Raw genomic sequence first — 17404 nt, 5'->3', positions numbered from 1 at the left:
TCTGACATGAAGGACAAATGGATTGGATGGTCTTTTTTTCACATTCAGTGTATCTTTCTTCAATGCAATTAAAGTCAGTACCCACGACCTAATACATTCTGCTTACACCACCATTTGTGTTACTGGAAAAAAAGACTAAAAGAGTTTAATTTCCTTTTCTTTTTTTACTGTTGCTGCACGGCATGAAAACGGTTGTGTACGCGTAACGTTATACATGGTAGCAGGAAGGAATCACCCATTCAAAGGGCATTTAAATTGATTTATTGCTATTATCCACCATATCATGCCTTAAATAATATAATTTAATGTTTTTATTTCCATATTTGCAGCTTGACTCTCCCAAGCATTATGTGAAAGATATCAGTGTTTTTAAATTTGCATGCGTTTTAGGCCCATTTCAGAGGTTTGGCCAAATCTCGTCTGTAGTAAGTCAGTCACCTCATCCTGTTCCTGGAGATAGATACCAAAAACACCTGAACCTGCTAATGATGATGGGATGGGTGCGTTTCAGTCAGCTCCCTAGTACAGTAGTCAGGGCACTGATCAGGGATTTGGACAGTTTAAGGACTGTCTCATGTGCAAAATCCTTCCAGTGCACTAAAGCGTTCGCACCCTAAAAAGTCCCACAATGCACCATGAAAACCAGGGAGCACCAATTCAGAGGCTGCATCCTTCGAAGGACACAGATTTCAAAGGCCACAAAGGTCGGACTGAGCAATGTTAAATGGGACAATTGTTCTTGTCGCCTAGCAACCGTTGATGAGTGGCAGTAACGTTTGACTTTTTTGAAAGTTATATTTAACTTTCTGAAAAAAAAACAGGGTTCACAAACTAATATTGTTCACCATGGTCCATTTCTATATAAAGATACAACTTCATAATCGCATCTTAGTAAGATTTGTAAACTTAGTCATCATTCGAACTGCTTTAATGTTTTTTTTATCTTTACATTTGTATCATTAGATATTTGAGTAAGTTGTAAGTGTAATTTGGCTATTTCTTTTTTTTTAAATCACGGGAAATGAAGTACGCATGTGGAGGACACATTTGAAGGAGTCTTTGTCGTTCCGCGGTGATGTAAACGCCTTTCGAAGGATGCAGCCTCTGAATTGTCACGCAGTCCCTTAACAAAAGTGCTGAAGCATAGAACATAAATCACGTGAGCCAACTCACTACATATAACAACACACACTAGGTGTTTTTAAAAAAAAAATACAAACCATTATTTAATTATATTTCAACATAAACATACATCGCTAGACAGGCAAGTAACATAATTTAGCTAACATTTATCATTTATTTACGGCTGAAATGTTGCAGCATGAAGCGGAGTGGGGGAGACGCCCCCCTTTTGTCATTTTTTTTTTGTGAAACAAGTTAAATGCGTCTAGAATAGTTCTCCTATTTTTCACTGTGACAATGACATAAATTATTAACCAAGTATAAAAAATTGGTTTATGACAAACTACACACTATGACAAAGCAATTTGCTTTATATATTTACAGCAAATTCAAATTACAAGCAGTTTTAGATTTAAAAAGACAAGCCAAAATAACAGTAGATAAATATGAATATTAATTAATGAACCATGCTGAAAATCAGCCTATTTGAAAATCATTTAGCTGATGCTAACTGGCTAGCTGATGCTAACTGGCTAGCTGATGCTAACTGGCTAGCTGATGCTAACTAGCTAACTGATGCTAACTTGAGGTAATTTTTAAATAAAAAATCCAAATATTTGTATCCAAACACCTAGATTACATTCGATGTAAAACCAAAGGTTGTTAATGTGACTACACGATTCACGACCTATAGCTATATAGGGAGCTTTTTGAGACTTTATACTTTCACTGAAAAGTTTCAATATCTTTTTTAAAACAAAAAAAAGATATCTTTACAATCCACTCTCTTGAAAATATGAGTTAAATATGATCATAGTTTTGCTATTGCTTTTCTCTGTCTGTGTCAGACACAGTTTCTCATCATGGTTTAGGCCTGTTGTTTCTGTGGGCAGGAAGAAGCTCTTCACCTTTAAACACGCATGCCCTAAATAGCCATTCTCTCTCACAAACAAGTTGGTCAACCAACAGATCAAACCGCATCTCTGAAGAACACCGACCGCAGCATCTTTCGGTTTGACTCAGAAGAGGAACATCAGCAAACCGGTATGTGAGATCACACACGGTTTTAACTTTTTCCATACACTAAAAATGAGAGCTAAATAAATATACACAGCCATTTTAAAATTAGAGTTACGCTCCATTTCACTGTACCATATTCATCATATATTTTCATCCAAGATTCACACAATAGTCTTCTACTTTTAAATATGTAACATCGTCAATCAACTACATTTCAAAGATTATCAAAATTAAATACAAAAAATGAATGTATTCCAATATTAAAAACATAGTTTTATTACATATAGTCTTATTATAAGACTCTGTAACCATATTTAACAAGCGTACAGAGCGGTTGTGCGTGTGCACTATAGGAGTGTCAAACTCTAGGGGAGGATTCACACACACGATTACCAGTTCTCGCTTGCTTTAATCAGTTTGACTTTTCACTGAACAACTGAAAATGTTTCCCACGCTTGTTTTGTTCTGTTTGTGCAGCCGTCTCATTGGTAAGTTATTAATGTATTTGTGTGGTTTTTTACATTTTACATGTGAAATTTACATTTCAGAGTAAAGCTACTGCTACAGTTAATTTATCATGTAACTTTACATTAATTTTGCTACCGAAGATACATTTAAAACACAATGAAGATACATATATTGATTCACACATGTCTGACTGTTGACATGTGTCACCTTTCATTTTGTTTAGCATCTCTGCTGCTGTTCTTCAATTCATATTTAAAGGTTAAAAACTGACTTCAGGCTTTGAAAGAGCCTTAACCAGTGAACCTCTTCATGTTCTCCAGGTGTGTTTGGTGTGTCAGTGTCAGTGACAGAGGGAGATTCTGTTACTCTAAACACTGGTTTTACTAAAATACATGAAGACGACGATATGCTGTGGAAATTTGGAGCTGAAAACTCTCTCATAGCTCAAGTCAGTAAAGCTGCTGGAGTCTTCTCCACATCTGATGGTCCTGATGGGAGATTCAGAGACAGACTGAAGCTGGACGATCAAACTGGATCTCTGACCATCACACACACCACAACTGAACATACTGGAGTTTATCAACTACTGATAAGTGGAGCGAAACGATCATCAAAAACGTTCAATGTTTCTGTCTATGGTGAGTAGAAACGTCTTTTTTTTTCTTTTTTCTTTTTTTAGCTATTTACATATTGAAATGTTTGATCATTTCATAGTTTGAGAAGACAGACACACTCCCTGCTAGTCATAACACTAAAAAACACATTGAACTGAAAATGTGATTGTTGATTACATTTATCCAGATTTCTCTTTATTCTCTCATGTTTTCCAGCTCGTCTGCCTGTTCCTGTCATCAGCAGAGACTGTTCTTCTTCATCATCATCATCATCAAATTGTTCACTGGTGTGTTCATCATCAGTGTTGAATGTGTGTGATGCGACTCTCTCCTGGTACGCTGGAATCAGTGTATTGTCCAGCATCAGTGTGTGTGATCTCAGCATCAGTCTCTCTCTACCTCTGGAGGTGGAATATCAGGATAAAAACACCTACAGCTGTGTGCTGAACAATCCCATCAGCAACCAGACCACACATCTGGACATCCACACACTCTGCCACACATGTGCAGGTACCACAGCACTGATGTTTATTTACTGACCTGGTCTATTAAGTTATATATACTGTAGTGCTAATATTCACTCGTATTGGCTCATTTTGTCCATTATCTGTTTGTCCATTACAGATCAGGCTCCATTGTTTTATATAGTGTTGATCTCTGCTGGATCTCTGATGATTGTTGCTGCCGTTGGGATCTTCTGGATCTGCAGGAAATGTAGAAAAATTGACAGCGGAGGCAAGTGTTACAAAGAACTATTATAACAAATAATGTTTTTAAAATTTGCTCTAAATGATGGTGCTATCAATCGATCACAAATATTTAATCAATTATTGTCACACATTTATTCTCATAATTCCTTTTTATAAATGATCAAAGTTATTTTTTATTAAAAACAGCAATACAAATGCTTTCTCCATTTTATAAACCTAACCTTACATGAGTAAATAAACTTTTAATGCTCAAATTAAAATTTCTATGAATGATGACTTGATAAATTTCACCATGCAAAAAATGCAAATGACTTTACTCTTGTTAAACATCCGCCAGGGTTTGATCTATAAATTAAAGAATGTTTCTCTAAATTTGGCAAACACAAAATCTGTTCTGAATGTTTTGTGTGTGTGAAAAAGTTATAGGCCTAATGTTAAACGGTTGATACCATTAATGAATTAAATGTGCGCATTAATGTTTTAACTTTGACAGCCCTAATAATTATATGTTGTAAAGAAACAGATCAAGTTGAGTTTTGTTGTTTTAATGCATATTTTATTGTTGGAACAGTCGAGACTCACAAAGACGAGATGACTTACGCTGATCCAGTGTTCTTCAAAAGGAACGCACAGAAAACGGTAAGACAATTAATAATATTACACATAAAAATACACGTCACAGATTACATTTGAGGAAGCAATTGATCATTTTAACTTGACTACATTTTAGCAACTGAGAGAAACACTGCAGGATCTCCAATTTTTATACTTAAATGTAATTACATTGAGGAAAATAAAAATGTTAACACTATAACAAGTCCTTTTGAACAAATAAGGTTTTGTTTCATTAAAATAAAAGTTATTGTTTCAGATAACTACTAGCTAGAAATAGTATGCTAAATATAATTTCATTTATTATTATTATTTATTATTATTATTATGCTATCATATAGCCACCCATAACCTTTTTTTAACAAGGCGTTTCCTCAAGCTGGTTAATGTAGGAGCGAATTTATTTTCATATAACAGTGCAGATCACATTACATCTTAATAAATCTTCAGAAATAACCTGCCTCATTTTTTATTTTGATCATATATTTTGTTATTGTTGTTTTTTATTACAGAAAGTAAAAAGGGAGGATCACATGGATTATGCCCCTCTCAACATGAGCAGATGATCAAACTTAATTATTTTTATAAGTACAAGACTGTTTGATCACTTTCACTGGAAATCTCCTTTCATGTTTCATCTTAAAGTACAGAGCCCCTATAGGGACGTTAAAAGAAACATTGCGTTCTCTCGCAAAACTATAATTTGTTCTTAAAACTATATTTTTCCTTTCATCACCTTGTCTCTTTATGGGCTCCGTAATAAAGAGACCATGGTTATGAATCTCATGAAAAAAGTGCAATACATAAATGTAAAATAGTGGAGACCCTGCTTTATACATTTGTTTACATCTAAACCGATATTGTTTGATCTGTTGGACAAACAGCTTGTGCGTGAGAATGTGTCTGCTGCTGGAGGTGTGTGTTTGATGTCAGTTTTTGAGTGTGCCAGTAGTGTGTTTGAGTAAAGAGTGTGTTTGAAGGGGTTTTTCCATTCCTGTTCACATGAAACCGTTTGACTTCCGCTCTTCAGAATTTCTTTTTACTACAAAATTCTGAACTTGTGTTCTCAAAAAGGTCTTAAATCAAACACTGTTATTACTGTGAAATATGAAAATATCTTATACTTTGTGTGCATATGCAACATGACCGTATACACGCATGTAGTGATCGTGCAGATAAGCTCTGCTAGTTTCAGTTGTTATTTCCAGCTATAGGAAGCAAGGCAGAAGTTATTTCTAAGAACTATTCTTGAATCTCACATCTTTTTTGAAAAAAAGGTCATATCCTTTTTTTCTGTCAATGTTTTTAAAAATAAATTTGATGTACTATTCTAATATTTATAGTAGGCTAGCATGCCCATGTTTGATGGACGTTGTTATTTATTTTGTTTTCATTGGTTGTGTGAAGAAAATAACTAAAAGTTAAAAATTATGGTAAAACAGTGCTGCTGTCCAAAAGAAAAACATAAATCATCAAAATGTAGTTATTAAATATTCTTTAAAATTCTTATCTCTTCGGATGGGTTTGCTCATTCAGAAAAAAGTTTGAAAATTCAAATAAATTAGAATAAAAAATTTTTTTTTTCTGATTTCCAGTATTGGCACTCCAGCGTGACTGATGTCTGAAGCACATGTCTAAATGCGACAATAACATTGGCCGGCGACAACCTATGACGTCACCGGTGCGGCCAGAGTATACAAAGGGTGCTTCTCAATATCCCTCCCCTGCTGCGTTCCAGTCCAAAATTGTCATGCCCTTCACTCGCAAACTTTCCTCCGTCTCGTTCACTCGGATGTACGTCATTGGTTACGTTGCACGAGTGCCCACTTCTGGCAGAAACTGCAATGGGCTGAACTGGAATGTCCTAAGCCCTTGATCACTTGGAATCAGCTGGAGTTTATGTATTATTCACTATTTTTTCCCCTTTAAGAATTTGTTTAATGCAGCATCCAAATGTATATAGGAGTGTTTGGGTTGTTTTAAATTAAAAATATATATAATTAATATATCATAGAGTTGTTTGATGTGGTGGTGATTAGACGAGATCTGTGGTGACGACATACTGCATTGGACATATAGGTGCCTGAAGTGTACATATGAAGTGGACTTGCTCCCTCGGTCAAAATCAAGGGAACGAGGGTCTGTCCATATAAATTTCCCTGGTCCACTTCACGAAGTGGAACGCACTTCAAAATGGCGGCAGGGATTCCCCCGAGGGGAAGTGCTTAGGGAAGTTCGCAAGTGAGTGTCTAAAAGTGGACTGGAACGCAGCCCTCGTCTCCTCGCTCCTCCGTCCTCCATCCTATGACCCAGAAACCGATCGAGCTCAGCCATCTTGAAGGACATGTCAATTCTCTAATTGCACCGCGAGGATCGAGGAGTCAGAAGGCTTCCTGTAGTACACGTCAACAATTTATGTTGTCTTCATGGTCCATTTGTTTATGTACGTGTGAAGACGATCACTCATCCAAGCGTCTTAGGAAGTTTGTGCCTCAGTCTCAGAGACGACACTTGAGGACACATGACTTGTGTGTTATGTGTTAGGGTAAGGAGTACAAATTCAGTTCTCCAGGGAACTCGAGGTAGTCTTTGTTCTCACCTGAGGGATAGTACTTTGTGTTAACATGGGCACGTTTGGCTTTCAAGTGATAGAGTCTGGTGTTTGAATGCTTGGTTTGTTGCTGGAGTCTCAGTTGAGCATTTTTGATGGCGAGGCTAGCACTTTTGACTAGCCCCCTTATACTTTCATGTGATCTTCCAAACAAAGAAGGCTTGGAGCTCTTATGGTATCCTAGAGGTGGTCTGTTCACCTTGGGCGAACTCCTCATGTTGTACGTCACCTCTGAGAGTGTTGGAGCCTAGAGACCAAATCATATTACAGGTTTTACAATGGTTGTAGTTAGCCTTAACTGGTAGCTCCCATTGGTATAGGATGAGCATGGGGAATGCCGTGGACACACTTAACGACTAGCTGAAACATTCTAAGACTGAACTGAACACACTTGCAAATTGTTTCCAACAACTGCAGCAGATTTCATACACCGACTGAACGCAACTGTCTCTGTCTCTGTTTCGGCACAATCATTCATAAGTATCAAATTACATTCATAATCGGCCTAACAGTCATTAAGTGTGTCCCCGGCTTAAGATGGAGAGTTGTTAGGGTTCCTCTCGCTCCAGAGAGTTGTCCTGCTGAGGCCTCGGCTCCCCAGAGCTCCGCTTGGATAGCAGTATTGATTTGTCAGGCTATTTTGTGAGCCTTCTTTGTAAGCAGTCCTCCTTATAGAGTGTAGTTTGGCTTCTTCTTGTTATAGAGGTCGTTATGCTGAATCCTCTGCTCTGAGAGCTCTGTGGAGGCAGTGGACTGGATTGTAGACTTGTAGTCAAGACCGCCTAAACCGAGACCAAGACACTACCAAGACCAGAGGGTATCAACAAGACCAAGACCAAGACAGACCAAGTCAAGACCAAGTCAAAACCAAGACCGAGACCAAGTCGAGACCGGAGGGGGGTAAAAACAGACGTGTTGAAGCTAAGCAATAACTTGTATGAATTCAAGAACAGCAGCAAAGGGTTCAGCCGCAGTTTACATTCAATGCATATTAGACGGTATTACTTCAACAACACAGACAGAACAATACAGAGACAGACCATGTCGTGTGTGTGACTGTGAGCTCACTGTAAATGTTTTTGCAGACTGGGTGAGATCAACTATGTGTAGCAATTGCATGACGGCTGTTACTGCACTATTAGAGGATTGAGACTCCCTTAACTTTTGTGTACTGTTGAGGGCTGACATGACTGGAACTGACTGGTTCATCTGACAAAACATCAAACACCTCCAACACCATCTTGCTCCTCCAACAACTGTCTAAAGAATGAGAAATATGTAACCAATTTAAATTATACTTAATGTGTAGATGAAATCGTAACATCAAATTAAAGACAATTATAAACTTGGATTAGGCCTAATGTTTAGTCAACACAACGGAGATATGCAGACGATATTTAAAAGACCATTTATTTAGTCTAACACCATCTTAAATACAATACTGTAATCAAACAACACATTATTGCATTATCGAACGTTGTGTCGTCGTGGATATTGTAGTATTGTGTATTGCTAAATCCCCCGACCACTATGCCGGTCTGAGACAGCGAGACCTAGACAAGACCGAGAGGTCCGAGACCAAGACAAGACCAAGACCAAAGACCGTCAAGGCCGTGACAAGGCCGAGACCACGTAAAAGTGGTCTCGAGACCGGTCTCGAGACATACATCACTATTGGATTGTAGGCTTTTTTTATGAGCCTCCCTGGTTAACTGTCTTCAAGGCTTCGACTTGCTCTAGAGAGTCAGAGTCGTCCTGCTGAGGCGTCCATTCCCAGATCTCCTTCTGGATGGCAGCATGGAGTTGTCAGGCTCTTTGTGAGCCTCCTTAGTAAGCAGTCCTTAGTGTAGAACGTAGTTAGGCCTCTTCTCATTTTAGAGAGTCATCTTGCTGGGACCTCCCTTCATAGAGCTCCTCTCAGATACTATCAGGTCGTTGGCTCTCTGCAAACCTCCTTGATGATATTTTTTAGAGTGCCGCCAGTCTCCTATCGTTGGAGAGTGGTTTTCCTCCACTCGTCAGGGGTATAGTGTCTTCTGAAGTGACAGGCAGGATATTTTCTTTATCCTTGGCCATATTCCCTTGAAGGTATTTGGACGAATACCAGGCCCTGAGCTCTGCCGGCGGGGTATGTAGCCGAGGTTTCTGGCCCTAAGGAAAAGAGTCACGACAGCCGTGAAACAAAGTCTCAGCTTTCAAATTTTGTTTTGACAATGGACAGCTGCAAAGCTACTATGTTTTTTAAATAATATTCCACATCAAATTGATGTGTGTTTTCACCTAATACTTGTATTGTAAACACATACATCCCTTGCATTTCTAAGGGTTTCTGGGTCGGAAATGAGGGGACTTGGCCCCCTGAGGTAAGGGGGCAAAAAATGCCCCTGCACAATTGCAGCATTACATTTAGATCTTTTCAGGTTTCATCAGATTTCTTTTTACATTATGCCTAAAAGATAATGCAGTCAAAAGTGACTGCTGCACTTTTGCAGTGCAAGAGTCCTCAATGAAACATCCCCTCCTAACTTTACTGTGTCTGCAGAGCGGGTAGGAGATCTCTTACCAAAATCTCCAAATCTCTTACCACAGCTATGCAGACGACACACAGATCTACTTAGCCCTATCGCCTAACGATTACAGCCCCATTGACTCCCTGTTCCAATGGATTGATGAAGTAAACAGTTGGATGTGCCAAAACTTTCTTCAGTTAAACAAAGACAAAACTGAAGTCATTGCGTTTGGAAACAAAGATGAAGTTCTCAAGGTGAATGCATACCTTCACTCTAGGGGTCAAACAACTAAAAATCAAGTCAGGAATCTTGGTGTGTCTCTAGAGTCAGACCTCTTAGCTTCAGTAGTCATGTCAAATCAATAACTAAATCAGCATACTATCATCTGAAAAATATTGCAAGAATTAGATGCTTTGTTTCCAGTCAAGACTTAGAGAAACTTGGGCATGCTTTCATCACCAGCAGGGTGGATTACTGTAATGGACTCCTTACTGGCCTTCCCAAAAAGACCATAAGACAGTTGCAGCTCATACAGAACAGTTAAATTTTAGAATTGATTTTAAAGTATTATTACTGGTATATAAATCATTTAATGGCCTAGGTCCTCAATACATTGCAGATATGCTCACTGAATATAAACCCAACAGATTACTCAGATCATTAGGATCACATCAACTAGAAATACCAAGGGTTCACTCAAAGCAAGGAGAGTCCACTTTTAGCCATTATGTCAGCCGCAGCTGGAACCAGCTTCCAGAAGAGATCAGGTGTGCTCCTACAGTAGCCACATTCAAATCCAGACTCAAAACACTTCTGTTTAGCTTTGCATTCACTGAATGAGAATTGTGCCAATGTTCGTCTGACTGTGTGTACTGTATTTTATTTCCTTTTTATTCTAAACTGTTCTTATTTCTTGTGATTATTTTAATTACTTCCATGTTAAGCACTTTGAATTACCATTGTGTATGAAATGTGTTATATAAATAAACTTGCCTTGCTTTAAGACGCTTTCTTCTTTTAGCAATATTTTTAGTGCATATCACCATCTACTGGCCTTTTTTAAAATCTTATCTTTACATTTTTTATTTATCTTTTTTTTTATTACTGTGTTTGTTTGTTGCTAAATATTTAAATAAAACCTCAAATATGTGCTTTCAAAGATAATATGGCTGTAGGTTTATTTTTTATATTTAGCCATTTTACTTCCATAATAACATGCATGCATTTTATTATAGAAATACTGTATATAGAAAATGTCCCATTTTCATTCAAAAGCATTTGAATGCACCTCTACAATGTGTGAGAAGAGAATAAAATAAATGTAAGTAAAAACAAAACAAAAAAAACATTGCTTTATATCATGTAAAAGTGAAAAAGTGACGTGATGTATAACCAAGTATTAACACACTATATTATAGTATTATAACTTTGATGAATTGAGTATACAAGTGCTATGGGTTCTCTTACGTAGAGTTCTCTCGTACTGCGTCGAAGAACGCTACGGGAAAGATATTTCTTTGTCGAGATTGAAGCCTAAAATTAATCCTTAATTTTGTAATATTGTAAAACGCTTTTCTGAAGCATACAACCTAGGCGGAGCAATACAGCTCACCCATTGGCTGCTCTGCCAGAAAAGCACAGCCTATGCGAGGCCAGAGACGCTGACCAATGAGGACGCTTCGCGCCCTTCTGCGTCACCTCCCGCCCAAACAGGCGTGGCCTAGGCCTATAAATACGAGCATAGCTGTCTAACACGCCGATTTTCTTAAATTCAACAAAGCTGCACGCATCGCTGGATTGATTCGAGCCGCCACAGCCGTTTGGAACAAGCACCTCAGCAGGACGAGCCTCTTACCTGAAGCCGCTGGTCATCGCCGCCTTCAGCCGCCGTTCCCTGCTGCGCTTCTCCGGCGTGGAATATCCTTTCAGTTTTGTGTGTGTTTTGTGTGTGTGTTCGCCTACCGCGGCACACATTTTTTCCTCACAAAAGAGCAACGAGTGTCTTTTTAAAGATGTCTCGCGTTTCCTGCGGCTCCTGCCGAGCCGCGCTCATCGACGGGGACCACCACGAACTATGTGTTTCCTGCTTGGGCGAGGAACATGCAGCTCTCGCTCTCGGTGATGGCGGCTGCCATCACTGCGACATGATGCCAATCGCGACTCTGCGGACTCGCCTTGCATCTTTCGCCGAAGCTGCTCAACCGCCCCCTGTAGCGCCGCGCCGTAAGAAGCGCCGCGCTCAGCGGGTCCCGGAACCTCCCTCCACGAGGAGCTCGCCGCCGCCACCGCCGCTAGCTCCTCTCAACGTGTCGCTTGAGTCGCTCAACGACGGACAACAGCCGCAGCACGCCGCTTTGTCCGTTATGGAGGACGACCAGCAAGCCGTATCAGAGGGGGATGACGACTGCTGTTCGCTTCTCGCTTCGGAGAGCGAGGGATGGGCGAGCTCTGTGGACCTCCCCTCCCCCGCCGTTCCGGAACGTCGAGGAGGGAAGATCAGCATCGAAGCAGAGCTGATGCGTCTGCTCACACAGGCCGTATCGAGCCTCGGCCTCGAGTGGTTGACGCCCGAACAACCTGCACTCAACCGGCTGGATGGCCGCTTCCTCTCTGGAGACCGCGCTGCCCCCCCCTCCAGACACGCACCCTTTCTTCCTGAGCTTCACGAAGAGGTAGCGAAATCGTGGAAGGCGCCTTTTTCAGCCAGAGTACGTACTTCTGCCTCGCCAGCATTCTCCGTAGTGGACGGTGCTCGAGACAGAGGCTACCACGCTCTCCCTCCGGTCGAGGAGGCTGTAGCGACTCACCTTTGCCCACCCTCTGCTGGACGGCGGGCTAAGGGAGTCCTACCATCTAAAGCTTGCCGCACATCGTCAGCTCTGAACGGCCGCGTGTATTCCGCCGCCGGACAAGCTGCATCGGCGCTGCACACCATGGCGGTGCTCCAAATCCACCAGGCTAACCTCCTCTGCAAGCTAGACGAGGAAGGCCCGGGCGCGATCAGTGTTCCGGACTTACGTAGCGCCACAGACCTAGCTCTTCGCGCTACAAAGTCCGCCGCACACGCCATCGGCAGGATTATGGCCTCAGCTACTGTTTCCGAGAGACATTTATGGCTGACTCTCTCTGAAATGGCGGAGTCGGAGCGCTCTGCGTTCCTCGACGCTCCCATTTCACCGACTGGCCTCTTCGGATCCTCCGTGAAGGACTTCGCGGACCGATTCGCCGAGGTACAGAAGACTTCGCAGGCCATGAGACATTTCCTGCCAAAGCGCTCCAGTTCCGCAACAGGCCGCCCTAAACAGCCGCCTGCCCGAACTCAGCAGCGCCCCGCGCCCGCCGCGCCAGCACAGCAGCAACAGGCCCGAGAGAGACCACGGTCTCGCTCCGCCGGACGCCGCCCGCCACCGCGTGGTCCTCGGCCCAAGATCTCACTCAAGCCCGAGGCCTCGGCGCCATCCTAGCCCTGCTAGGAAAAAGACGGTGTTCGGGTCCCGCTGCGGCCGGACTTCCACCAAAGATTTTCGCTTGTACAGCCCTAAGTTCCGTGTTTGTACCAGTGTATTTAGCAGCCAACAAACCGGCCGTAAAGCCCGTTTGCCTGCACACAAACGCCGTTTTCACGGCGACCCAGATAAATCTAAAAAAGAGTTTAATTTCTGGTGTTCCGGCCAAGGCCGATGGTGTAATGTTTGTAACTGCAATGCCCACCCAGTGCCCATTCATTCACACAAGCACAGCCCCGTTCAACACAGGGTTTGCACACATAAAATCGGCTCATGCCGGTTGTGCTTTACATGTAGTGAGCGTGCCCACTATCCAGTGCCCACAACCACTACACACTGCACGTTCCGCGGTTTCTGTAAAAACGAAACTAACGAACGGTCAGTCAGTTCACAAACACAGTGTCCCCGGTGTTATAAATGTGCCCGCTACCAAGCGCCCACGTTTATTCACAAACATAACGAGCCCAGTAGGGCTCGCCCCGCGTGCTCTCTCTCAACTCAGAGAGTCGAGCGCGCGCGGGACGCATACTGTGTTAAACATGTCCCCCGCCTCAGACGCCACGGCGTCCATGTTACAGCACACGGTTGCTCTCGTGTCGCCGCCATTTCGCGACCAGGGCCCAGATTACATTCAACCCCTAGTCACACGTGCACATGCATGGGAAAGACTTCCCGGGGTCTCAGAATGGGTGCTAGAGACTATAAAAAGAGGCTATTCGCTACAGTTTCACGGGAAAAGTCGAAACCACGGTAAAAACAGAAGTAGCACATCTACTTCGAGCCGAAATAGCGAAGCTATTGAGCAAAGGGGCCATAGAGCCTTTATCTCAAGCTCAGAGCGAAGGGGGTCTGTACAGCAGATATTTCCTGGTACCGAAGAAAGACGGGGGTCTCAGACCCATTTTAGATCTAAGGTGTCTGAACAAAACGCTAACAAAGCGGAAGTTCAGAATGCTCACGACCAGAAAAATCCTCGCGCAAATTCGCCGAGGAGACTGGTTTATGGCGATAGATCTGAAAGACGCGTATTTTCACATACAAATTGCGTCACGTCACAGGCGATTTTTGAGATTCGCCTTCGAGGGCCGGGCATATCAGTACACAGTCCTGCCATTCGGCCTGTCTCTAGCACCTCGTACATTTACAGTGTGCATGGACGCGGCGCTGGCACCCCTGAGACTCCGAGGCGTTCGAATTCTGAACTATTTGGACGATTGGCTGATTCTAGCTCAATCGCCGTCAGAACTCGCTCACCACAAGACACTAATACTCGATCACCTCGAGTGCTTAGGTCTGAGAGTCAATTGGGAGAAAAGTTCACTGTTTCCCAGTCAAAGGATCTCCTTTTTAGGACTGGATCTGAACTCACTGTCTATGACAGCACGGCTGTCATCACAGCGCAGGCGAAATACCCTGCAAATGGCGAAATCCTTCCGCAGCGGCCACATAGTGCCGCTCAGGAGATTTCAGAAAATGCTGGGCCTCATGGCCTCAGCCTCTACAGTGCTGCAGTTGGGCCTGCTGCGCATGCGCCCACTACAGTTCTGGTTGAGAACGCGCGTACCGCGCCGAGCATGGTTACACGGTCGTTATCGCCTCAAGGTCACTCAGGAATGCATTTCAGCCCTGACACCATGGAGAGCGTCAGACTGGTACCGGTCAGGTGTAAGCCTGGGGACTTCCTCGAGCCTGAAGGTGGTGTCCACGGACGCGTCCACCTCAGGCTGGGGAGCACTGCTCGACGGCAGACCGCTCTTTGGCCAATGGGCAGAGCGAGCCAAACTACCGCACATAAACTGCCTGGAAATGATGGCGGTGGACTTTGCGCTGAGGCGCTTCTGTCCCCGGATAAAAGGACACCACGTCCTGGTCCGCTCGGACAACATGTCGGTAGTAGCCTACATAAACCGCCAGGGTGGCCTGAGGTCCCGAAACCTATTCAGGTTAGCGGAACGCATACTGGTGTGGGCCCAGCACAACCTGCGCTCGTTAAGAGCAATACACGTGCCAGGCCATTTGTTCTGAAGGAAGTGAGCCAGTAGGGGGCGATACTGAAAGTTCCTTTAAATATTTGTCACCCTACTTCCTCTTTGAGCACATGGACATGGTGGAAGCCATTGAATGGTGTTTGAGGCCTATGGACAAGTGATGGCCTTGACTGGGTTTTTGATATGTGGATTGTGTGCGTGCATCAAATGTAAGTTGATAGTTTTGTATTATATATAAATATTGTTGATTATATGATGATGATGATGTGTATAGATTGTTTGGTGGGTACCTTTTTATCTTTATACATGGATGATAATGTTGTTGTATGTATTTGGATGTTGATATTGTATATTGCTTGCAATTGGGCACTTGAGGATTTAGATCTGTTGTTTAGCTCTTTTAAATCTGGTGAAACCTGCTTGTTATATGCATCATTGTGTTAATGTTTGATGTTTGTCATACTTGTAACTGATGGCAATGTTGTTATTCTTTTATAGTAACCACACACAACTTGAACATGTTGAGCCATCAAAATAAAAGCCATTAAAAGGAACTTTGTGCATTCTCATCGATGCCCCACAGTGATTACGATTTAACCAGCACTTAAGAAACTTAAGAAACTTCAGAATAAATGGTCCTTCGAGCCGGAGCTGGATAATTGCTGTGGATCAAAATGGCACATTCACTAAGGGGTAGTGATCATCGACCATTTGATGTTCGTCCGAAACGGCTTATTCGCCCACCCGCATGGATGAGTCAGTATGAGGTGGAACTACCATCAGCAGCAAATCGGCGGCTTCTTCCTGAGGAGAGAATTGCCGATAGGGCAATGCAGAGAGCCGAAGAGAAGGGATCTTACTCTCAATACTCAACATTAACTAACTGGAACATAGTGGATGAAGACCACTCTTCAGAACAGATACCCGTTCATAAGAGTTCAACACATATTACTTCACAGTATTCTCAGCCAACGGCAGATTCCTTTTATAGGATGCAAGAGGATAATAGAAGACTGCGACAGACTGTATCTGAGTTAAAGAGGCAACTGTACCAAGATGGGGTACCAGCAACTTCAAATCCAATGGAAGCACTATCCTTTGAATCAGAAGAGTATTCTCCTCTACCAGTATTTCAGCCAGCAGCTGTCGAAGAAGAATGGCCACTGCCACCTCCTTCGATAATAGTTAATAACGAAGAGTTGCGTCCTTCTAAAGGAACAGAGCTTAATATGATGGAAGATCTTCGGGATCGCATTCGCAGACTTGAAATGCAGAGACTACCAGTTCCATCTCTAAGTTATCAGGATCCAGAACCTGATTATGGTCATTTACCTTACATGGCACCAAGTCGACCAGTAAGAAGAGATGTTGGGCCTCCACCAGGGCCTCCACCAGTGCCTCCACACAGATACCAATATCGGGGACCCAAACCATCTATCCCCGATTTTACATCTGATGACCCAAGAGAGTTTGCAAGACTCAGGATTTCGTTGGAGAATATCCTTCCACAAGATGCCACAGAGCAATTTAAGTACCAGATTTTACTTGATCATTTGAAGTTTGAAGAGGCACTTTTGATAGCTGATTCTTATTGTAATTCTGGTCGCCCTTATTCCGATACAATGGTTTCACTTATTCAACATTATGGTCAGCCCCATCAGCTTGCTCTGCGTCGAATTGCTGGATTAATGGATGGACCAGTTGTCCAGAATGGTGATTCTACTGGATTCCGCAAATTCGCATTGAGGGTACGAGCATTGGTTGGGATGTTGGAGCAACTGGGTAATGAAGGCCATGTTGAACTTCATTGTGGGTCACATGTAGCTAGGTTAGCAAACAAGCTACCATATGACTTTCGAGCTAACTTTAGACGATATCTCTACCCTTTGAAGAGAGGAGTACCATCCCTCTTAGATTTTGCAGATTGGCTTGAGTATGAATTACAGATCCAAGAGGAAGTATTAGAGTGTTCAGATGAGCCATGGAAAGGAGATGCCAAGCAAAGAGAACGTCAGAGTTTTAAGATGAAGAGGAAGTCAACGACTGTGCTTCTTGGTTCTGCTTACAACACTGTTGAGCAGAAATCAATGTCTCAAGGGAAGTCGAAAACGTATTGCTCCTACTGTTGCAATAACATGCATTTCCTTGATCAATGTGCCAACTTCATTAAGCTTACTACGGAGCAGAAGAGGGATTGGGTAAAGTCCAATAACCGCTGTTGGAAATGCGGATTTCGACATCAA

The 17404-nt window shown here is 42.5% G+C and overlaps 2 protein-coding genes across 1 annotated transcript; both read left to right on the top strand.

The window, feature by feature from the left end:
• LOC306987895 (SLAM family member 5-like) overlaps positions 1 to 17404 on the top strand; it is a 332963-nt gene that overhangs the window by 291468 nt on the left and 24091 nt on the right.
• On the top strand, positions 629 to 3763 carry LOC306988764 (uncharacterized protein; the record flags this gene model as incomplete). The annotated part of the gene is made up of 3 exons (XM_079593913.1): positions 629 to 704; positions 2931 to 3248; positions 3441 to 3763. The coding sequence occupies 3 exons, from the start codon at positions 629 to 631 to the stop codon at positions 3761 to 3763; spliced, it is 717 nt and encodes a 238-aa protein (XP_079450039.1).

Source organism: Phoxinus phoxinus, assembly GCF_949152265.1.
Source record: "Phoxinus phoxinus genome assembly, chromosome: 20".
Taxonomy (NCBI): Eukaryota; Metazoa; Chordata; class Actinopteri; order Cypriniformes; family Leuciscidae; genus Phoxinus; species Phoxinus phoxinus.
Note: the sequence above shows the minus strand (reverse complement) of the source record. Positions and strands in the feature narration are given on the sequence as shown.